Source organism: Populus alba, chromosome 4 (genome assembly GCF_005239225.2).
Source record: "Populus alba chromosome 4, ASM523922v2, whole genome shotgun sequence".
In the NCBI taxonomy this organism is placed as follows: Eukaryota; Viridiplantae; Streptophyta; class Magnoliopsida; order Malpighiales; family Salicaceae; genus Populus; species Populus alba.
In genome coordinates this window covers 18,901,017-18,925,278 of record NC_133287.1, presented here as the reverse complement: position 1 = coordinate 18,925,278, position 24,262 = coordinate 18,901,017, and the positions used below count along the sequence as shown (strand labels likewise).

Below are 24,262 nucleotides of genomic sequence, written 5' to 3'. Positions count from 1 at the left end.
AATATTTATTTTTCTCTTCATCTAATAATATATAACCAGCTTAAATTTCAAAATATTTTCTTGCAGATATCACTTAAACCGATTAAATTCTCTGGAATCTCAGTTTTAACATCCCATGAAAAACGTTAATCTTTCTTCTGAAAATCTTTCTACTGAAAATTTTTTCCGTGTCATCACTAATTGACTGTTACTTTCATCCCTTCGCAAGTAGCATTGAAATAAATCAACCAAATATCACAGTTTAAACATAAAATCTAACAAATTTCTTCTATGATTGCATCGACTGTCTAGTTTATACGGCAGCAAATAGACAGGGGAAAATGCTTGAAATGCATGGAAAGGGCTATAAGTGAGTACAGAATTTTGACATGCAGTCAATCCGGCAGTTAGTAAACAATATTGCGGACGATTCCCCTTGTTGAGTTGCCTAGTTATTTAAGTTTGCTTTCTTTGATCCGTGAGAGAATATCCAACATCCTGCCACTGTATATGCTTGTTGTAGAGTTTTTTATAGCTTATAAATACTAGAAATTTTGTCAGGAGTTTATGTGCTTTAGTAAACGGAAATAAATTTAGGAAGTCTCAAATGGAAAGCAAAACTTTTCTTCAATTCAAGTCTATATATAGCATGGCCATTGTTTGGTCTTGGGCTTGGCAAATGCAGAGGTTCCGGCTGTTTTTGTATTGGGAGATTCGACAGACTGATTGTCGTTACTAACAATTACTTGCCAGGATCCAAAGCGAGGGCTGACTTCCTTCCCAATGGCGATTGATCTTTCCCTCCTTCGAGACCAACTGGAAGGTTCAGTAATGGCTTTAACAGTGCTGATTTTCTAGGTTATTACAAGAATTGTTAATGAGTTGTTACCCTTCAAGTGTAGAATTTGACAATGATTTGTCTTATTTCAAAGATGAGTACGTTGTGCTTTATTGTAACATAGCCTTTCGATGATGTTTCCATGGTCTAATGGGATTCAAGAGAAGCCCGCTACCTTTCTTTGCTCTCTCTGGCAATCCAAAATTGCTCAAACGGCCTCGCTTTTGAGGAGTAAATTTTGCCTCTGGAGGGTCTGGCATTCTTGACATAACTGGGCAAACTGCGGTAAATGCCTAACTATCCTGATAGCCTGTAACTTGCCCTTTTAAGTTTCGAGAAAAATACTCTTTCCTTCTTCTCTTTCAGTTAACCAGCTCGCTGAGCGGTGTTAAGAATGCTAGATTGAGCAACTTTTCTGCAGTCCATGACAATCTTTTACAGCTATTAAGGTTCAGCATATACGGAAATTCTTTTCTCAAGGTCACTGTTCTCCATTAGCATTGGTAGCAACGATCTTCTTAGTTATTTCTATTCAAACAGTAGTGTACCCAAGCAAGAGTTCATTTCTGCTAATTTGGGACTTGAATACGAAAAACAAAATAACGGTAAGAATCCTCCTTTTCCTTCCTGTTAGATCCATGACGCTACCATGTTCAAGAGCATACTGAAGCAGCTGTTTCTTCTGCCTTGTTGATTTTGCAGATCTATCCTTGAGCTTGGAGCAAGGAAGATTGGTATTACTAGTGTATCCACCAGTTGGTTGCCTGCCCATCTCAAAAGGCTTTCAATGAAAGTGGGGGCTGTTTGGAGGGTTTGAATGACCTTGCTTTAGAATTTCATTCAACAATCAACGAAAGTGGTTTGCTGCCCATCTCAAATGCAAATCTTTGTCTGAATCGCATGAATACTTGTTCTGGGATTTATTGCATCCTACAATGACTGCTTCAAAAACAAGCAGCTCTAACCCTTTATGCTGGTGAACCACGATTTTGTATCCCCAATTATTTTCAAACTGTTGGCTGAGGCTTGATTAGCCAAAAAGACCTCTCCTTGATAAGATTAAATAATGAGGGGAACATTGATCTCCCAGATCATCACATGCTTGTACAGCATGTTAACAGAAGTTCATGTTTTTGTGACATTAATTTGTAACCGTATTCTATTTGCTTACAGTGACTTAAATTGATTCATCAGTGTAGACCTCCACAATTAGCAAACAATGAATTGTGATTTGATTTCAAGTCTTTCTAAAATTGTTATGGAATTCATTCAACCTTGTGTAGTACTGCTTCTAACCTGGCAGCTCTAACGCGCTACAGAAACAAGAAAACCAACATTTATATCTCCTCTTTACTTGCTCTAAAAAATATGGCTGCTTGACATTTTGATCAACTACGTTGTGATAACTCAACTAGTTACATTGCATTTAACATGTTCTGAGCACGGCTTGCATTCGAAGGTCCAAGGAGAGGGATTGACCCCAGTTTTAAGTTGGAGATCCTCCGCAAACCTTTTGTCCATTTGTAAAGCGGTGGCCAGAACTTCAGGATAAATTAGGCCAACTGGCTCCAAAAAACTGCATTTGCTTACTGGATTTATTACTCCTGGCTCTTGGCTTGTTAATGCAGCAAAAGAGATTGCATCTGCTACAATATTCAAAAAATATCTCCTAGTTTTTAGAATCTCTGTGAAGAGACGGTGATCCGGGTTTGATGTGACAAAACCAGCACACAAAATGAAATGCCTAGCTTGTAAAACCAAAAGAACCTCCAATTGCTCTAGGATGATACTGTGGAGAGTCCAGGCCACCATCTGGTTCATAAGCTATACGTACCAAGAAAAAGTATGAGATTAATATGTACTCAAATTTTGATTTGATGTATATATTTTCAGAAAACATTTAGTCCTGAATACGAGAAAATCATTCTGGGTTTCTTACTTAATTTCCATTAACAATTAGCATAATTTATTTCAATGCAAAAAGCCTCGGAGGGGGCTGGGGAGTCGCATGCGGAGTAGCGAAATTGAGAAAAAGCCACAGCCACGAGAGCAAAAGCTCCTGGCAGTGTGATCTAATTTTATGGCCATTTTAACTCTTATAAAACCGTCCTGTATGATCAAATTTAAAACTACGAATTTCTCATCATTTGATTAGAAAAACAAACAAGATTGTTCGATAATAATATAATTTATATTTTGAAATTTTATTTAAAATTTAATAGTTTTAAGATTGAAAATAGTTTTTTGACATGGTATTAAAGTTTTGATAACTAAACGATCACGAGTTTGAATCTCACAATCTTTATTTATTTGATAAAAATTAAGTACAAGATAATATAGGTTTATATAAATTCAATCTCAAAAAGTTTCACTTGAGGGAATATAATATATATAGAATAATATAAATTATATTTTAAAACTTTACCTAAATAACTTTAAAACTATTGAGTTAAGATAATATTTTTTAACAAGAACAAAACTAATTCAGTACTTAACTTGATTATTAGGAGTTAAAAAAAAAACATATTACTGGTCGTGGCTTTGCATTCCCAGACTTCTCCAGTTTTCAGTTTCTGTCCCCTGGGAGGATGTTTTTATCTTGTTAACATATTATTATTAGATATTAACAATCATCATGAATTGCAATTCTTTATGTGAAACAGAGAGCACCGCTATTTTTCCTTATAAATGCCATCACCGATGGACATGGGTGTGAAATAACAAAATATACCCTTGCTAGATTCACGTGGAAAATGGTGGTGGCTGATGGCTGATGGGGACAGTTTTATCATTTCAAACATAATGGTTACGTGTATTGGCACAATAATTAAAACAAAAGATAGTATTTTTTTTTAAATTCTTTAACCGTTTATCCAATCAGATGGGTTAATTAAAGTACTGAAAATCATAAACCAAATTTATTAAATCAATATTTTTTTCCATTAAATTTAAAAAACCCAACTCAAATTAATTTCTTTTATTAAATCCTTCAATTATATGGGTGGCCCGTGTCCTTTAGTGGCTGCGGCTAATTGACTTTGTCTTTTTAACTCTCATGAACTTTGCGGGTCCTTGTTTTTTTATGGTCGTTGGTACAATCCTGGGTCACCTTCATTATTAAAATATTTTTTAATTAAAAGTAGTATATTAAAATAATATTTTTTTTATATTTTAAAAATTAATTTTGATATTAATATATTAAAATGATTAAAAACATAAAAAAATTAATTTAAAATAAAAAACATTAAAAAAAAATTTAAAATTTTTTAAAATATAAAAACAAATAAAACTTGAGTTTGAAGTACCACTGTCTTCGTGGACACTCACGTCATCCTTCTTCAATTCTGACAAGTGCCAATTAAAAGTTATAATAAGTTTAAATATTCATCTAGCCTACTTCAGTGCCAATTAATGCTGCCTACCTTAATAGCAATAAAATGGATAGGAGTGTAACACGTGAGCATGGTGATAAAAGCATGATGGATACTGTATAAACAGCTATTTTTATTTAAAAATATATTAAAACAATAATTTTTTTAATACCAGAAAATTAAAATATCTAAAAAAATATTAAAAATATTAAAAAAAATTTATAAAACACTTTTAATATAAAAAAAACAAATGAATTTCTAAAACTTCTATTCTTCGACAAGCTTTATTAATAGTTTGTGCAAAATTAAGGCAATGCATAATGATTTGAGAAACTAATCTATGTAAAATCATGGAAACAAGGAACATATAAGAGATTCAACTGAAAATTAATATTTTTTAGAGAAATAAAATGCCCAGGTGGTACTAATCAAGAGATTTTTTTTTATATATAAAAAAATAGCATAATTTACTAAATGTTCTGAGTATCATAACACAAGTTGAAAAACATATTTAAAAAATAACATAGTTAACATTATAGCGTTTCAAAATATTATTTTATACACAACTGTTATTTAGAATAGCAGTCATGTCTTAGAAGATATATTTTTCAAGCACAACCGCTATTTGAAATATTGTTGTTTAGTAAATCTTTCAAAACAGCTTTTTCTATATATAAAAAAAATAATTAATTTTAAAACAAAAATCAACCAATATATTATATATATATATATATATATATATTATATATAGAAGATCAAATGACAAAATATAATATTCAAGAGTCCAATAACTAAATAAGAAAAAAGAAGATAAGGTGATGTGGAAAAAATAATGGTTCACTGAGGACACAAAGATTGTTTTTAACACACCCGATATAATAAAAAATCTTTAGAGACGATTTTTAACTACATCTTAAAAAATATCAAATAAGATCATAATTAACTTTGAACAAATTACAATCATGTTGTAGTCTTTCAATGTATGACTAGAATCGTCTTATCGAGAATACATTCTAATGATTACTAGATGTGTAAAAAACGAAGTTCAAGTATGTCTTTAGTGACTCATTTTTTCTTAGCCATTGAATCTTAAATCTTTATTTTTTAGTCGTTATATCTTATTAAAATTTTTGGTTTAACTCTTTATGAGTAACTGAATTAAGAGGGACATAGTTTTTGGAACAATTATTATTTTCAATGACGGTTGTGTTCAAACTGTATTGTTTTTTCTAATATTTTTTATCATATATTTTATTTTCTCAAAAAATTTTTATGAAACTTATTTCTCAGAAAAAGTTGTTTCCGAAACATCTTCTACCTAACTTCTACCACGTTCAAGACTGCACCGAATTAAGCAAATGTTTCTGCCTAGATGACTTTTGCAGAATCTACTTAAAGCTTGGAGCAAGAAAGATTGATTGCTGCCCGTCCATCTCAAGGGTTTCCAAGCAAAGTGGGGAAAGAATGACGTTGCCGATAGATTTTCATTTGACCACGAGATCAAAGCTTGGCTCCGAATATTCAAACTTGATGTATTCACGTGAAAACACATATATATATATATTAGATGACGATCACTGTGTATAAACATACAAGTAAGCAAACAAAAATAATGAATCACATGCTACAGATTAAGACTTCAAAAAAGAAAAAAAAAAACAATATATCCCCTTAGGGATGCAGCGTGATGATAAAAGGCTTGAGAATCTACACAGCAAGTCTCGAGTTCGAATCACGGCATGCACCTCTTATAAGAGCCTGGGAAGTCGGAGTTTTACTCACTCATCTAGGACCCACAAAGTGTGTTTTTTTAGAAAGTGAGGTTTCCTCAAATCCAAAAAGAAAAAAAACTTAGATATTTTGGATTTTAATTTTACCTCAATTTGTTACTACGTGTTAATATAAAATAAACTGCGACTTCAATTTGTATTCATATCAATATTCAATTCTGCTTTCTTTAGTAATTAATTTGCATTGATTCATCAGTCTATGCCTCCACAATTAACAAATAATAATTGTCATCTGATTGCAACTCTTTCTTTCTAAAATTGTGATGTATTATCGTTTATGGTATTTTAATTTATTCAACCCCAAATAAACTGTTTCAAAGCTAGAAGCTCAGCTACAGTAAAAGAAATACTAAACTTTTATATTAACTTACCTCTCAAAAACATAATCGATGACTTGGTCAAATGTGTTGTGATAACTAAAACCGGTGTTATCTAGGATTTCTAAGTTTGTGTTTCATTAGTATATATTTTAGGATAGAAAAAATAAAGATAAGAGGAGCAAAAACATATTTGATTGAGAAGATAAAAATAGAGATAAAAAATATAAAATAAATCTATTTCTATGATAATTTTAATGTAAATTTTTATATTCTCAAATTAAACAAGAAGTATGGAGAAATACTAGATTGGTGGTTCGCGCAACGCCGTGACCAAACCAATTTCTTTAACCCGAAAAAAAAGTTAAGAGACGATCATATTTTTAAAGAAGTAAGAGAAATTTGACAATCAAGTTAAATTTTGATTAATTTTATAATTCGATAAAAAAAATGAGGCAAAAAAAAAAAAAAAACAATATTGTTCTAGACAAAGTTGAGTTAACACGCGAAATTATATGACCTAGACATGAGATATGTCAAGATTACATGTCTATCGTGTGTCCTAAATCAAGAGGTCAGGGTTAATTTAGTAGAAAAATAAATTGATGATAAATAAAAATAAAATTGTAAAAAATTAAAAAACAAATACATATCAAGATATTTAATAGTGCAACACCAATCAATATTTACCCGGTTGTGTTTAATGATTTTGTTTATTAAAATTAGTTTGTAAATAGAAATTGAGAAACAAATAAATTTATTGAATAAAATAAAAGAAAAAAAATATATTATTATTTAAGGTTGCACATATTAAAAATATCATAATAAATAAATATTTTTAATTTTTTAACAAATAAATTTAATTTATATTAAATATAGAAATTATAGATGAATCATATTAACCTCATGAAAAATTAAAGACATCCAATATAATTTAAAGAAGGCTAAATAAGCTAAAAAAATTAAAATTAAGACACAAAATCTATAGCTTTAACTTAAAATTCCTTTGGCATCTTTCTTGGTTTGAGTATGATTCTTGCCATATTGAGGAAGCTTTTATTCTTTTTCTCCACCACACTATTTTGTTGTGGTAATCTAGGCACTATTAAGAGTTTTTTCGGGTGATAATAAACGTTAAGCATGTTTTATTAAACTTTCGTTGAATTGTATTAAGAGAAGTAATAAAAATCAAGTGTTTAAATATAAATTCATTATATTAATTAATATATTAAGTGATAAATTAAATACATTCAATAGTTTTTAATTATTTCATACAGTAATGTTTTTTTATTGTTTATGATAAATCCTGAAACATATATATATATATATATATATATATATATATATATTGATTAGCTGCATTAAATGATAAATACTTATGAAAAAAAAGATATATACTAATCTTAAACATAACAAAATAATTAACTTCTCGTTGTTTTGGTCATTAAATAGCTATTTCAATATATTCCTTGATTATCATTAAAAAAAATATATGATATAATACTAATGAAAAAGAAAGAGGAAATCTTAAAAAAATTGAACTTCGTGACAGTCATCTTAGAAAATTATTATTTATGAAATAGAACTTTTGGTATTCAAAAAAAGGGAGGTTTAGTCATCGCTGATGCTCAAGTTAATTTCAATATACTCCTGATATTGAGTCAAAAAAAATGAAAGAGAAAAAACAATTGAAGTACATTAATTAAGAAATAATATAAAAAATACAAAAAATTATATTAAAGAAAAATATAAATCATATCTTAAAATCTTGTTTAATAACTTAAGTTTTTTGGATTGAATTGGTTTATTGACATGGTATTAGAACTTTAATAACAAAATAATCACGAGTTCAAATCTCATCATCCTCATTTATTTAATAAAAATTAAGTAAAATGTAATATAAACTTGTGTAATTTAGTTCAAAAAATTAGATGTGTTGAAGTTTCTAGAGAAGCATGAACTTGTGATTGCTGAAGCCGCACCAATGAGAAGACCCGGCCTCCAATCACTGTGCCAATAATTAAAACTATCTTTCAACATTCTCGTCAGGAAAAAAAAAAAAAAAATATATATATATATATATATATATGCTTGCAGTGGTAAAAGTTAATTTGACATTGAGTTGGAAAAAAACGAAAAAAGAAAAAACAATTGAAGTCCATTTAACCTGCAAAAAAGAATGAAGAGGTTCTGCCCAAGAGTAGAAGAGTTGAAAAATCTAGAAGTTCTTGATGATTGAGTAACTAATTAAGATCACATTCCTTCTTAATCCTCGTGATTAAACACCATTTTTTTTGCCAATTAAGAGGCGTAAAGTATCTTGCCTCCATTTAGTCATCGTCACTGTTGTTAGTCTCTGCTTGGTTCATTAATTAACTAATCATAAATACAATCGTCAAAGTCCAATTTTCGCTTGATTAAAAAATAATAATTACTTGTTGTTGAAAAAAAGAAATTAAACAACCTCATAGAGTTTTTCATAACCTATAAATACCCATGCTCTGCATGCAAGCTCTCACGCCTTTCCCAACAAACAATACCCAAGAAAGAAAAAAGAAGAAAAGAAGAGAATTCAAGGTAGCAAGCCAAAGGAAAACCATGGTGAAAGTTGCTAATTTGATAGCAGCTTTTATTCTCTTGGCTCTGGCTTCCTCATCTGTCACTGCCTATGACCCCAGCCCCCTCCAAGACTTCTGCGTGGCAATAGATGATGCTAATTCTGCTGGTACTTTCAAGACTGTGATATTTCCGAATAACGAACTACTATATGATTTCATTTTGAATTCGCATTCCAACTAATTACATTTTGCTTGTGTCTGCAGTTCTTGTTAATGGAAAATTGTGTAAGAATCCAAGCCTCGCCACTCCTGATGATTTCTCGTACTCGGGGCTTGATGTTCCTGGAAACACATCAAATCAACTTGGAGCACGTGTTAATATCATTTCAGCCGATCTAATGCCGGGGCTTAACACTCTTGGCGTGTCTTTAGCACGGATAGACTTGGCGCCAAACGGTGGCCTAAACCCTCCACATTATCACCCCAGAGGATCGGAGGTTCTGCTGGTTTTGGAAGGCACTCTTTACGCTGGCTTTGTCACCTCAAATCCTGATCATCGTCTCTTTACCAAAATCCTAAAACCAGGAGATCTCTTCGTATTCCCATTCGGCCTCATTCACTTTCAATTGAATATTGGAAAGACCCCTGCCGTTGCTATTGCTGCATTAACAAGCCAAAATCCAGGAGTAAACACGGTAGCAAATGCAATCTTTGGAGCCAATTGGCCTCTTTATCCTGAAGTTCTCACCACAGCATTCCATTTGGATAAAAAACTTGTGGAGGATCTCCAGAGTCAAGAATGGGTGAACCCTACATAAATACTATTTAAATTTCCCATATTCGCATAGTTGATATGCGATAATAAAGAAGTGCTCTACGCCTTCCCCTTTTAGAGTCTCTGTTTTTTTGGAACGTTCTCCACCTGTTTTGTTAAGCCAATAATTTCTCTGTCAAGTGTCGTGTTGCTGAAGGGTTTATGCTCTTCAGTTGAGGTTTCCCTTTTGGATTATCCACGTCCGCTCTGTATTTTGATTAACTTAAGATGGAAAGCTGCCAACTTCTTTGCATCATGTACCAAGTTTGTCTTTTTTGATTGTATGTTGTCACTTTCTTTCCTTCTCCCGAGGTTCTTTCCTCTTGGAGCTTTTTAATCTACGTACGTACCTTGGTTTCCCAAAGAAAAAGAAGAAAGGTATCACAAGTTTTTTTCCCGAGTAATCAAGAGTCAAAATCTATACCATCACCAATTAAAAAGAAATCCAGCCTCGATCTCGAACAAAGAATGATGAAGGTAGAGTTTAGGACATAAAGTTGAGCTTCAAAATCTAAATGTAATTATTTTATATGGAGAGAAATAAGAAAGTTCACCGTTTTCATCGTTGGCCTCCTAGAAGATGAGTGTGCAAGGCAAAGACTGTTAAAGAACCAATTCAACCCAAAAGCTTAAGCTGTTAGGTGAGGTCCCAGGGTATGATTTATACTATTCTCTAACACACCCCCTCAAGTGAAAGCCCTTTGGGCTTGAAACTTGCACAGACCCACATTACCTTGTGCTTAATTTTTATCAAATAAATGGGGATGGTGAGATTCGAACTCGTGACCGTTTGGTCATTAAGGCTCTGATACCATGTCAAAGAACCAATTCAACCCAAAAGCTTAAGCTGTTAGGTGAGGTCTCAGAATATGATTTATATTATTCTCTAACAAAGACGTGATACAGAAATCATGATTTCCATCTCTTCTTTCATGTACTCTCCATTCAGGTGGGGATCAATGAGACTTTCCCATAGGCCGGAGCAAAGTAAAGACCTTGCCTGCAAGTCAAGGAGACAAAACAGCCTAGTCTTCATTCTGGTTCTGAATTCATTCAAATCCAAAGTATTTCTTTTCTTACCCATAAAACCGAGCTTCCGTGATTCACCTGGTTTGTTTGGATAGCCTCTTTCCCAGTGATAAGTTCTAGGAGAACAACCCCATAGGAGTAAACATCAACCTTCTCCAATCAGCATTGATGGACTGTATTCCTGATATTTTTCTACCTGTAATATCATTTTGCTGCATTGATGATGCTGTTGAGGGAGATGGTACAGTCAACGATTTTGTAACCGAGAGGCCGTTCTCTTTTTATGAAAGTGACTCTTTTCTGATGAAGATGATAGAGGATGTCGAAGGAGCGAATGGTTAGAGCCTTGTTGAGAGGTCCCTTGCCTCTGGAGTACGATTCTCCCAAACATATCCATCACCAGAAAGCTGCAAGTTGGGGGCAACCCTTTTAGGTATTCATTGACTACTGTTTGTTTAAGCCTGCAATACAAAAACCATAGGAGTGAGACACAGGTGAAGAGAATGTCAGCTTGAATACCCTGAAAGGCTGCATCCAACCGCAAGGATTGTCGCATGGTTGACGCGCGCTTGATGGCGTAGTTCTGAAATGTAACTGTCCCCGGAGCAACTTTAGCTAGGAAATCCACCTTCGTAGAATAACCGGTTAGAGTAGAGACAAATAATCCTCAGATATTCTTGTAATGTCAAAATTGTATACCTGTTTGGCCTTACAGGTCTCTTCATGGATAAGGAATGTATTCGGGTCAAAAGTAGCGGATGGTTCTTGAACATGTAAAGCAAGCACATTATCCCCTGGACTGACAAATGTCCGGAGAAACTGCATGAGCATTTTTTTGCTATTGCTATCTGACTTTAAGCCCAAAATAATTGTCCTCTTCTTTTCTATCTTTGATTTTACGATAGAAAGAACTGTAGATTTTGTGATGATTAAAAAAAATGTTTGTAGAAGAGTTTTGCAGAGAAGATGAGAAGAGAATTATGTATTTTCTTCTCTCTCTCTTTTTTTTTATTTATTGTTTCATATATGCAGAACTCTGCATATATACATATTACATGTAATTAACAACAAAATTCTTGATCAATTCATCTTAACCATTCATTAGGTGAGGGCTACGATTCTTATACATGCAAGAAACGGTTTGTAACAGAAAAAACAGTTATAACAGCTATAACTACTTTAACTACTTTAACTGTTTTTTAACTGCTGTAATTGCTTTGCAACAGAATCTTTTTCTTTCATCCATTCTTCATTCTTCTCGTTATAACCACAAGATTTACTTCTGAAGCTTTAACAACAAGTAATCAGCTTAACTTCTAACAAGAACTCCTTAAAGAGTGCCCTTCAAAACCAATAGAACCTCTGACGCTCTAGGGTGATAGTGTGGAGGGTTCAGGCCACCATTTGGAGCAAAATCTATACGTGCCATAGATACACCAAGAGTGTTAAGTCCTGGCATTAGATCGGCCGTCACTATATTAACATGCACTCCAAGTTGATTTGATGTGTTTCCAGGAACATCAAACCCTGAAAACGAGAAATCATCTGGAGTGTAAAGGCTTGGATTCTTGCAAAATTTACCATTGACAAGCACTGCACACACAAACAAAGCCGTATTAGTTGTCATGTAAATTCAAAATGAATGATATATATAAAAGTTCATCACTTGAAAATATCATATATAATTAATTTGACTGCATGGTACCGCCATGTCACATATTTGTGCTCGGCTATATATTATATATTGTGATCATAGAATTCGATCGATACAGTGAATATATGCAGACTCATGTTGAATCGGGATCGTGAAATTTAAATGAAACAGTGAAAATGACAAAAGAAAGAGAAAAATCAGTACGTATACCAGCAGAATCAGTATCATTTATGGCTACACATATGTCTTGAAGGGGGCTGGGGTCATAGGCAGTGGCAAATGAGGAAGCCAGAGCCAAGAGAGCAAGAGCTCCTAGAAAATTAGCAACTTTCATATCGTTCTCTCTTTTTCTAGGATTGTCTTTTGGGTGTGGAGTGAGAACTTGCATGTAGAGCATGGGTATTTATAGATGAGTTATACGTCGTTTAAGTTTTGTTTTTCAACAACTTATCTTTGATCCTGGACCAGTCAAACACTGGCATTTGACAATTGTATGCAGAAACCCTAATAGACCTTCACTAGTTAAATATACATTTTGGCCCAAACAGAGCACACACTCATTATAAGCAATGGTGAGAACCCAGGAGCCTGATGATGACTAAGTTGAGGCAAAAAAGAGTTCAACAACTACTGTAATGTCTCTCTATTGGCCAGAGGTGGATAAAGAAGAAACGTATAATCATAATTGCCTAACTATGAGAACTTCTAGAGTTTTCAATTCCATCGCGTCTTCATCTTGTACTCTTCATTCTTCAACTCCATGATGTAATTCATCCGCGAACACAGTATGCATAAATGGCTATATCGAATGTTGCTTATTAAGATTTCAGCTAGAAGAATATATTCTTAGGTCACTGCAGTGATCAAGTTAAACGAAATCACTTAAATTGAAAGAAAACTTTTGGTATGGAAAGGGAAAAATAAGTTTTCTAGTGCATTTTTCAGTTCTCAATCCTGATGCATGCCTTCATCTTGTTGAAACCTCTAGGTATATCAGATTTGATATATTTTCAACTATTTTACATAAATATATATACCAATTATCACCACTCGAAATTACGTACAGCAGATGGGATGCTTATTATCAAAAAAAAGCAGCTGGGATGCTTTAATTTTTATTTAATAATTTATACCCACAATTTCTTGGTCATTATCTTGTACTCGCACTTGTTTCATCCCTATCCCCTAGCTTGCTATGGTGCCCTGGCTTAATAAAACTAAATATGAGGAAAAAATAGGTCAATTATCTGAAAATACATCAAGTTCTGCAGGCTGATTAGGCAAGATTAATCCTATCCCTCGCACTCCAAAAAAGTCAAACTTTTCATCATGAAACCCATCTCTATTTTTTTGGCTTGAAAATAGAAGTCACAGTGTTCAATAATATATAGTTTGGTAGGATGATTTTGGCTATTTTTCTTAAAATCTATGCATTACATAGTCATGCATTAGTCATTGATATCTGTCCCTTATTGGTTGAGTTTAGTTTTAGAATTTTTTTTTATAAAAAAAGAGTATATATGAGGTTAGGGGAAAAAATACAAAAACCATCTATCGATCGAGGCCATTCCAAACAGTTGAAATCGTTCACCCCTTTCTTAGTTTGAATTAGAGTTTGAATCCAAGAAGAGATTATGGAAAATAAACGTTTTGTTTTGTTATATATATGTGGATGAGCTTTTAGACTCCTCAACAATGAACGATCATGAGACTATCTCAATAATTAAAAGGTATAGCACTATCAATGAATTAATTTAATGCAAATCTTGAATCAAATAAATTGAGAATTATATCTATTTATTTTATTATTTATTATTGTGGTGCATGATTTTTTTAATTAAAATTTTATTTGAATATTTTTTTATATCTTTTTATAAACAAGATCATCTAAAAATATTTTAAAATATATATTTCAGATAAAAAATTTAAGAATATTTAAAAACCATGGTGGAATGAAACAACAAACACTTGGTAATTGGCACGAGTTAATCAATGTTGACGATCCCCGTGATATGAAACGTGTCCTTCAAATTTAGTCAACGTGAGTGCCCATGAAAACGACAGGAGAGTTAAGTAACAATTAAATGAATTCATGCCGAAGCCTCCAATCATTGTGATAATAACGTTAAGCATGTTTTATTAAACTTTCGTTGAATTGTATTAAGAGAAGTAATAAAAATCAAGTGTTTAAATATAAATTCATTATATTAATTAAATATATTAAGTGATAATTAAATACATTCAATAGTTTTTAATTATTTCATACAGTAATGTTTTTTTATTGTTTATGATAAATCCTGAACATATATATATATATATATATATATATATATATATATATATATATATATATATTGATTAGCTGCATTAAATGATAAATACTTATGAAAAAAAATATATACTAATCTTAAACATAACAAATAATTAACTTCTCGTTGTTTTGGTCATTAAATAGCTATTTCAATATATTCCTTGATTATCATTAAAAAAAATATATGATATAATACTAATGAAAAAGAAAGAGGAAATCTTAAAAAAATTGAACTTCGTGACAGTCATCTTAGAAAATTATTATTTATGAAATAGAACTTTTGGTATTCAAAAAAGGGAGGTTTAGTCATCGCTGATGCTCAAGTTAATTTCAATATACTCCTGATATTGAGTCAAAAAAATGAAAGAGAAAAAAACAATTGAAGTACATTAATTAAGAAATAATATAAAAAATACAAAAATTATATTAAAAAAAATATAAATCATATCTTAAAATCTTGTTTAATAACTTAAGTTTTTGGATTGAATTGGTTTATTGACATGGTATTAGAACTTTAATAACAAAATAATCACGAGTTCAAATCTCATCATCCTCATTTATTTAATAAAAATTAAGTAAAATGTAATATAAATTTGTGTAATTTAGTTCAAAAAATTAGATGTGTTGAAGTTTCTAGAGAAGCATGAACTTGTGATTGCTGAAGCCGCACCAATGAGAAGACCCGGCCTCCAATCACTGTGCCAATAATTAAAACTATCTTTCAACATTCTCGTCAGAAAAAAAAAAAATATATATATATATATATATATGCTTGCAGTGGTAAAAGTTAATTTGACATTGAGTTGGAAAAAACGAAAAAAGAAAAAACAATTGAAGTCCATTAACCTGCAAAAAAGAATGAAGAGGTTCTGCCCAAGAGTAGAAGAGTTGAAAAATCTAGAAGTTCTTGATGATTGAGTAACTAATTAAGATCACATTCCTTCTTAATCCTCGTGATTAAACACCATTTTTTTTGCCAATTAAGAGGCGTAAAGTATCTTGCCTCCATTTAGTCATCGTCACTGTTGTTAGTCTCTGCTTGGTTCATTAATTAACTAATCATAAATACAATCGTCAAAGTCCAATTTTCGCTTGATTAAAAAATAATAATTACTTGTTGTTGAAAAAAGAAATTAAACAACCTCATAGAGTTTCATAACCTATAAATACCCATGCTCTGCATGCAAGCTCTCACGCCTTTCCCAACAAACAATACCCAAGAAAGAAAAAAGAAGAAAAGAAGAGAATTCAAGGTAGCAAGCCAAAGGAAAACCATGGTGAAAGTTGCTAATTTGATAGCAGCTTTTATTCTCTTGGCTCTGGCTTCCTCATCTGTCACTGCCTATGACCCCAGCCCCCTCCAAGACTTCTGCGTGGCAATAGATGATGCTAATTCTGCTGGTACTTTCAAGACTGTGATATTTCCGAATAACGAACTACTATATGATTTCATTTTGAATTCGCATTCCAACTAATTACATTTTGCTTGTGTCTGCAGTTCTTGTTAATGGAAAATTGTGTAAGAATCCAAGCCTCGCCACTCCTGATGATTTCTCGTACTCGGGGCTTGATGTTCCTGGAAACACATCAAATCAACTTGGAGCACGTGTTAATATCATTTCAGCCGATCTAATGCCGGGGCTTAACACTCTTGGCGTGTCTTTAGCACGGATAGACTTGGCGCCAAACGGTGGCCTAAACCCTCCACATTATCACCCCAGAGGATCGGAGGTTCTGCTGGTTTTGGAAGGCACTCTTTACGCTGGCTTTGTCACCTCAAATCCTGATCATCGTCTCTTTACCAAAATCCTAAAACCAGGAGATCTCTTCGTATTCCCATTCGGCCTCATTCACTTTCAATTGAATATTGGAAAAGACCCCTGCCGTTGCTATTGCTGCATTAACAAGCCAAAATCCAGGAGTAAACACGGTAGCAAATGCAATCTTTGGAGCCAATTGGCCTCTTTATCCTGAAGTTCTCACCACAGCATTCCATTTGGATAAAAAACTTGTGGAGGATCTCCAGAGTCAAGAATGGGTGAACCCTACATAAATACTATTTAAATTTCCCATATTCGCATAGTTGATATGCGATAATAAAGAAGTGCTCTACGCCTTCCCCTTTTAGAGTCTCTGTTTTTTTTGGAACGTTCTCCACCTGTTTTGTTAAGCCAATAATTTCTCTGTCAAGTGTCGTGTTGCTGAAGGGTTTATGCTCTTCAGTTGAGGTTTCCCTTTTGGATTATCCACGTCCGCTCTGTATTTTGATTAACTTAAGATGGAAAGCTGCCAACTTCTTTGCATCATGTACCAAGTTTGTCTTTTTTGATTGTATGTTGTCACTTTCTTTCCTTCTCCCGAGGTTCTTTCCTCTTGGAGCTTTTTAATCTACGTACGTACCTTGGTTTCCCAAAGAAAAAGAAGAAAGGTATCACAAGTTTTTTTCCCGAGTAATCAAGAGTCAAAATCTATACCATCACCAATTAAAAAGAAATCCAGCCTCGATCTCGAACAAAGAATGATGAAGGTAGAGTTTAGGACATAAAGTTGAGCTTCAAAATCTAAATGTAATTTATTTATATGGAGAGAAATAAGAAAGTTCACCGTTTTCATCGTTGGCCTCCTAGAAGATGAGTGTGCAAGGCAAAGACGTGCTACAGAAATCATGATTTCCATCTCTTCTTTCATGTACTCTCCATTCAGGTGGGGATCAATGAGACTTTCCCATAGGCCGGAGCAAAGTAAAGACCTTGCCTGCAAGTCAAGGAGACAAAACAGCCTAGTCTTCATTCTGGTCCTGAATTCATTTTAGGTACTGTTTGTTTGAGCCTGCAATACAAAAACTATAGGAGTGAGACAAGGGTGAAGAGAGACACAATTTGGAATGTCAGCTTGAATACCCTGAAAGGCTGCATCCAACTGCAAGGATTGTCGCATGGTTGACGCGTGCTTGATGGCGTAGTTCTGAAATGTAACTGTCCCCAGAGCAAACTTTAACTAGGAAATCTACCTTAATTCTGTCTAATAACAGAGAAATCTCTGAATGGATTTGCAGAATGGTAAAGATTTCCCGCGGAATAACTTCACAATGATATAAGCTGCCTGCCCACTCTCTATAAACTTTCTATTTATTGATAATACAAGAGGATATTAGTTACACAAACAAAGATTCAGTCATTCAGCTCACTTCAAGGCTGCCTACCCCACGAACCAGCAATCAATAATTTATTGAACAGAGTAAACTTTTTTCATGTTCTTCAACTTCCCCAAGGACAAAAATCGCATTTTCTGGCATTTACACATCCAACCAGAAAAGGAAGGCAGACGATGATTCAATCCATCCGATCCACTTTACTTTAACTTCATTATGCTTCTCTCAATTACACCCCAGCCACAGAAGGAAAATGGGATAAAAAAACACTTCTGAATGATTCTGGTGCGTAGTGAATGACATGCTAGCATTCATGGAATAATGACCTAATTACACCCCAGCCACAGAGGGCGACAGAGGCATGTTTAGACAACCGACCGTTCACGATACCAACACAGGTACAGTGCCTCTTTCTTATAGATGTGCTTGCATTCTTTTATTCCTCGTTCTCGATGTGGGATAAAACGGCACCAATCCAATGGCATTTTTATACAAATTAATAAGCAATATGCCCAGCAGTATTTCAATTTGCACGACCTTGTAAATCAGAATTTAAGATGACCTGGTCGACCATCGGCATCTATTATGTCCCATGGTTTGAGCCTTAACCCATCATTTTCTAGACTATCACGTCCGTCCATGCGAGAGCAACCAAAGGGGAAATGCGAACGTGATAATGATTTTGACTTCCAAAGCTCATTGGTGAAGAGAGACATTTTGGTGTCTAATTTCTTTTTATATATACATGCTTTTTTAAAAATGGGAATTCCTTTTTAAGAGCGGGTAGATTTAGCATTTAACTATTAATTTTTTAATTTTTTTTTTCAAAACATAACACTCTTCTATGTCATGTTCTTAGTCCCTGTAAAACATACAATACTTATTTAAAGAATAAGTACTATGTGGCGATCTCATGAGTGAAAGGTATTTAATAAATTCTTTACTTTTGATGTTCGTAAAGACTTGTCTGGGGATGGCATTCAATGGAATAATGTGTATTTTAGGGTAGCCTATATGATCTTTAAATGGCCTTTTTTAAAAAAAAAATCTAGGGTTATTATCTTTCCTAGAAAAATGATCCTACTTAGAAGATCTTTTACTATATTTTCCTTAGAGAAATGAGGAGTTCTATGGCATAACACATTTGCCTCTTATATTCGTATATGATTCTTCATGGCCTACTTTATTTTTAATAGGTTTTTGTTCAGTAAAGTATACAACTCCTTTCACAAAACATTTCTTTTTACTCCACTTATCAAGGTCTCAAAAGCCATTAGCTCAATCAATTCTTTAACCTTAAGCATTTTCTCATTAAACTTCTTCAGCTATGCTCGTGCGGACTCATCATCTGCCTAAGTAACCCCAAAAAGTTTTGTGAAGCTTCTTTTAGCTGGATTGCTCGTGTTAAATTGTGTCGCGACTTTGAAACAAAGGTTGCTAAAGCTTATAATAGCTATCTTGGATAACCAATTCCAAGCTGTTTTGTATGTGTTCTTTTGGGTAAGCAAAACCATCATAGTTATTCAAGTTCATCTTTGTAGAAATATAATCATTGAGTATACAAGAATGCAACATTGTCTTGATAATAAGAAATCTTGAATTTCATGAGGGGTGTTGACATCTCCATGCATATACTTCCCTACAGGCTGCTTTATACTCCTATATTCATAGAGTTCTAGGGAGCTTCAAGTTTTTAGCGTGAAATGACAAGATTGATTGATAACCTCCATCCTGCAATGGCTAGATAGGCATCTATAATTCTCACTACATTCATGAGCATTATGATGACATGAACACCCTCGAGAAGGACTTGGTGACTGTTGAGGCTAAAAATCCCCTAGCATTTGAATCTGCCCAAACTCCTCTAAATAATGTAATTTTATATAGGTGTTGGGTGTTACTACGAGTGTCAAAGCTGGTTAAGGTGACAAAGTTAGATTTGGCCCTTGAGCTGCCAACATAACTTGGATAAAAAGTTGTACATAATTAATAAGTTGTTGAAGGTTTGGTTAGGTAAAAGTGTGTATTGTGGCAAAGAGGTCTATCACATGTCTTACTCTAGGAGTATCTTGATTATCTAGAATTGATGATGATTAGGGATGTAAACAATCAATTTAATGAGAACATATGATGGTTTTTTTATCAAATTCTTACCAACGACATCAATTAATGATGTTCCAAAATCCAATATGCTTATGAATGAGGTTTTTGAGTGCATGAACAATGGATAAGCACACATTCACGTTAATATTCTCTTCTTTGTTTTTAAAGTTGATGTAAAAAGACATGATACTTATAAAATAGTCCTTTTTATTGAGGTTTGGGGACTCTCTGATGATAAAGTCAATGACTTTTAATTAATGGATTACAATAAATAAAAGAATAAAATTTAAATTCTAATAACAAAAGTGTTTTTTTATTATTATTGTATGATAAGTGCTCTAAAAATAAGAGTATGAATACTTATAAAATAGAAAAATATGAATCATTTACCTATAAGAGGGTACATATAGTCCCTAAACCTTGTTATGTTGCTTAAATGAGGGGGTTGGATTTTCATTTCTTCCTAATAGCATTAATGAGAAATAAGCATTATTTACACAACATTAATAAGGGATAGATATTCATACACAATATTAATGTTGATAGAAATATGATAGGTTCTTAGGAGATATTTATACACCTAGAGGTGTAAAAAGATTATTATTCTTGACTTTTATCATTTTATGTTAAAAGCCATAAGAATAAGCAAACAAAGCCCCATGGTCCAACATAAAACATATAATGATGCCACTTCCATATATGTTTTGACCTGGAATGATCACATGTCCAAAAATGATGGGTCTATCATCTCGTCAAACTCACGTGTACTTGGGCTCAGCTTTTAGCTGAACCCAAGAATGTTAATCTGACATCTCACCAAACACATGTGTACTTGAGCTCAGCATGAAGTTAAGTTTGAATCGAGTTTTGTTTCGCAATATATATATATTATCTTTTGAGTAAAATAAACAACTATCCAAATAAATCCTCAAACACTCAAGTCAATTCAAATCATTATCAATGAGTTCACATTAAATTATCATCATCTTTACTCAAAGAGAATATAATAGATATGTTAACTACCTTGCCAGGATGGTAGCTCGAAGTAAGGTGCGAAAGGTTATTTGAAACTCTCCTTTGCGTGGAGACTGCACAAGCGTTGCCTTTGCAAGGATTTTGGTACCGTTTATTTTTGTGGTGCAAAAACGTTTTGGGTGTTTTCATACTATTTTTATATCTATGTCTTCTTGAGGAAAATTTCCTTGAGCATGTCTCCACCAAGATATTTCAGGTTTTCGCTGCCTTCCAGATCAGCTAACCACACCTGGGAGATCAAAGACGGTGCAGTCCTACTGTTGGGATGCTTTAGCTATTGCCTTGGCCACAGTTCCAGCTCGGCCCCCAACATCAACCAGCGAACCTAACCCTTGGTAAACCCGCCCCTTGCACTCATTTATCATCACACTTGTGACCAATCGACATGCCATAGCTTCATTAAAGAAATGACTGGTCTTTGATTCATGGGTAGCCTACTCCCAAAACGTCCTTCCAACGGAGTACGTAGGGCATCACTTTGGAACCAAGCGCTTAGACATTGCCATGGCTGTGTTAAAATCGGATCAAGCATGGCTAGCAGGAATTAATGGTGTTAGACTTAAAGGGCTGTCCTTATATAATAAGAAGTTGAGAAGCATTGGTGAGAACATAGCCTTCTCCTCCAGTCTCTCCACTAATTAACAGCTTGCGGCGCAATGAAACCAGAACGGACCATTAAGCGCATGCTCAGGCGATAGACAGCGACCAGTTCAGAAAGGTTTCATGGGTTTTCCATGGTAGTGGATTACATCGGGTATGCCTAGTTGAATAGCACAATTCAGTGTTAGAGAATAATATAAATTAAATTCTAGAATTTTATCTAATAGCTTAAGCTATTGAGTTGAGATGATTTTTTGACATGGTATCAGAACTTTGTTGATTAAGTGGTCACAAGTTCGAATATCACTACTCTTATTTATTTGATAAAAATTAAACATAAAATAATATGAGTTTGTGCAAATTTCAAACTTAAAATTTTTTTACTAAAAATATATGTTAAAGAATAATATAAATTAAATTTTAAAAATTTTAAATAACAATTTAAATTATTAAATTAAATTGCTCATGAATATGAAAATGTGATCCAAAACATGGGCCTGAGCTTGAAATAGCTCAGCACCGTGCAGGTTTTCATCAGCCGAATACATTTCCGATGTTATTTGCCTGCCTCGAGCTTGTTAAGCTTTGAGCCTCGGGAGATGCTACTTTAAAAAAGCGATATTGATACATTTTAAATAATATAAATATAACTTTTTTATTATATATATTTTAATAGAAAAAACCAGAATGTTAAGGTGTTGTTGTAGCGTTGTCGACACACTTATGGACATGCAAATATCTTAACTTCAATTAAAATATTATACTCACATAACAATTCATTAATAGAAATCACTTTGAATAATAAATTAAATAAATCCAATATAAATAATCTAATATCAAATAAGCTAATTTAAAAGCACATTTATAAATCATTCACAAACTTCAATAATTTAAATCAATCATTTTAAATACAAATATAGATTACGCACTTATATTTAAAGTCATATTCAGAATTAAAAAACTGCGGTTACTATAACCAAAATAACAATAGGTCATATTTTTCCATGTGATAAGGTATTAAATTCTAAATAAAAATGTTTATAGGTGTCAATGAATAACTCCTAAAAATCAGGTCTAAAACGTATGGTTAATCTAACCACGATAATAATGGGCCATATCAAATTCTAAATAAAATATGTCTAAAAATGTCAATGCATACCAAAGACCGGGTATAGAGCAATGTACATAAAATTCATATTTATATTTAATCCATAAATAAGTTCACAAAAACAAAACATATTCAAAAAATTTTGTAATCATAAATATACTTTCACAAAACACTTAATATTATTTACAAATCATTTATCATGCTAGATCCATCTAATTTTACAAAAAAAATAAATGCTTTAATAAGAAAAATTCATGTAGTACATAAATATATATTTTCTAATTCAAAATAACTAACCAAAAATATGAATAATTACATATCTAATCTGTAAATTCAAGATTAGCCTTAGAGACAATCAAGCACTCGTACCAACGTAACACTAACAATAACAATCACCATGAATTATATACTCACTAGTATCCAATGCAATACGTTAGATTGTTTCTAATTTCTAATTTAATCAAAGCTTAAATATATCACTAGCTTAAATAACCCTGAAATTCCTTAAAAAAAATCACACATCACTAGTACCATATTATTATAACCCCTTGTTTTACTTATAAAATATCTATTTTTTTTTACGAGGCTTTCAAGACCTTGGTGATATTTCTTTCATCAAATGAAACATATTGATATTAATATCATTTTTTTTTTGGGATATATCTAACCGACAATTTGCTCTCTCCTCTCATAATTTTTTACGATTTCTGGTACACTCTCTCGAACTAAAGGATAAAAATATAAATAAAATAAAGTTTTTAATCAAAATTTAAAATCTTAAAATGAAAGGGAGCCAAAAAAAAGTCGATATGTTGATAAAACATACTTTTTAAAGGGAATTTAAGAAAAGCCTTATTGTTTTTTTTTTTATCTTGTATAATCATTTTTCTTTAAATCTTGTGTCTATATTCAAATTTAAACTATATCCTATTAAATTTATCTCTGGTTAAATTTTAAAACATGATCAAAACCTTTAATTTGTAGGGTTATGCAAATAAAATAAAATAAAATATCAACTCATGAAATATCACAAACAATACATGCAATGATGCAATAAAAAAAATAAAGATAAAAAGCCACTATTAAAATCTATGATGTTTTATGAGTGTATGCATCATGCAAAAGGCTACAATAAACCACCACCAGAATTAGTTTATTTTTTAATTGCAATGTAACATTAATAGTTGAACTGATATAACTCAATATAAGGAACTCTAGTTCTTGATATAAATATTTTTTTTCTCTCTCTGATTTTTTTTTCCTCCTTCGTCTTCACATCACCCAACCAAATTAGTTTATTTTGTAATTTGTAATGCAATAGTAATAAATTGAACCCATATAATCCAATATATAAGTAACTCTAGTCCCTGATATAAAATAATTTTTTTTCTCTTTTTGAATTGTTTTCCTCCTTGCTATCACCTATCTTCTCTTAATCTCTTTTCCTCTAATTCTCTCCTTCAAACTTCATGTATTTAAGTCCTTATTATTTTTTGTCACTTATCGATATAATTGATGCTTTTTTGCAAACCGATATTTTTTTAGGATTGTTATAGAATATGCTCAACATGTAGATATCTGTAATACTAATAAAAATTTTAGCC

General features: G+C 32.5%; 2 protein-coding genes and 2 pseudogenes across 2 annotated transcripts; 2 read left to right on the top strand and 2 right to left on the bottom strand.

Moving 5' to 3' along the window:
* Positions 1 to 1,349: 1,349 nt before the first annotated feature.
* Positions 1,350 to 12,710, bottom strand: LOC118036279 (germin-like protein subfamily 1 member 16). Its single transcript, XM_035041960.2, has 5 exons — positions 12,561 to 12,710; positions 12,028 to 12,289; positions 2,237 to 2,546; positions 2,114 to 2,130; positions 1,350 to 1,581 (listed from the first exon to the last, which is right to left on the bottom strand). Exons 1-5 carry the CDS (start codon positions 12,682 to 12,684, stop codon positions 1,350 to 1,352), a joined length of 945 nt encoding a protein of 314 aa, XP_034897851.1. The 5' UTR covers positions 12,685 to 12,710.
* Positions 8,821 to 9,948, top strand: LOC118036280 (germin-like protein subfamily 1 member 16). Its single transcript, XM_035041961.2, has 2 exons — positions 8,821 to 9,020; positions 9,118 to 9,948. The coding sequence occupies exons 1-2, from the start codon at positions 8,894 to 8,896 to the stop codon at positions 9,669 to 9,671; spliced, it is 681 nt and encodes a 226-aa protein (XP_034897852.1). The 5' UTR covers positions 8,821 to 8,893; the 3' UTR covers positions 9,672 to 9,948.
* A 3,135-nt stretch (positions 12,711 to 15,845) lies between the features above and the next one.
* LOC118036284 (germin-like protein subfamily 1 member 16) lies at positions 15,846 to 16,992 on the top strand (annotated as a pseudogene).
* Positions 16,993 to 20,954: 3,962 nt separating this feature from the next.
* Positions 20,955 to 22,098, bottom strand: LOC118036270 (probable O-methyltransferase 3; annotated as a pseudogene).
* Positions 22,099 to 24,262: the final 2,164 nt, after the last annotated feature.

Bases quoted from the DNA above. Each gene is read 5' to 3' on its own strand.
- LOC118036280 (XM_035041961.2), top strand. From the start codon at position 8,894: ATGGTGAAAGTTGCTAATTTGATAGCAGCTTTTATTCTCTTGGCTCTG. The intron at 9,021-9,117 runs GTACTTTCAAGA...TTGTGTCTGCAG, and splicing joins AGATGATGCTAATTCTGCTG to TTCTTGTTAATGGAAAATTG.
- LOC118036279 (XM_035041960.2), bottom strand. From the start codon at position 12,684: ATGAAAGTTGCTAATTTTCTAGGAGCTCTTGCTCTCTTGGCTCTGGCT. The intron at 12,290-12,560 runs GTATACGTACTG...TTGTGTGTGCAG, and splicing joins AAATGATACTGATTCTGCTG to TGCTTGTCAATGGTAAATTT. The intron at 2,547-12,027 runs AGGAGTTCTTGT...TTTCATTTTGTG, and splicing joins GTTTTGAAGGGCACTCTTTA to TGCTGGTTTTGTCACATCAA.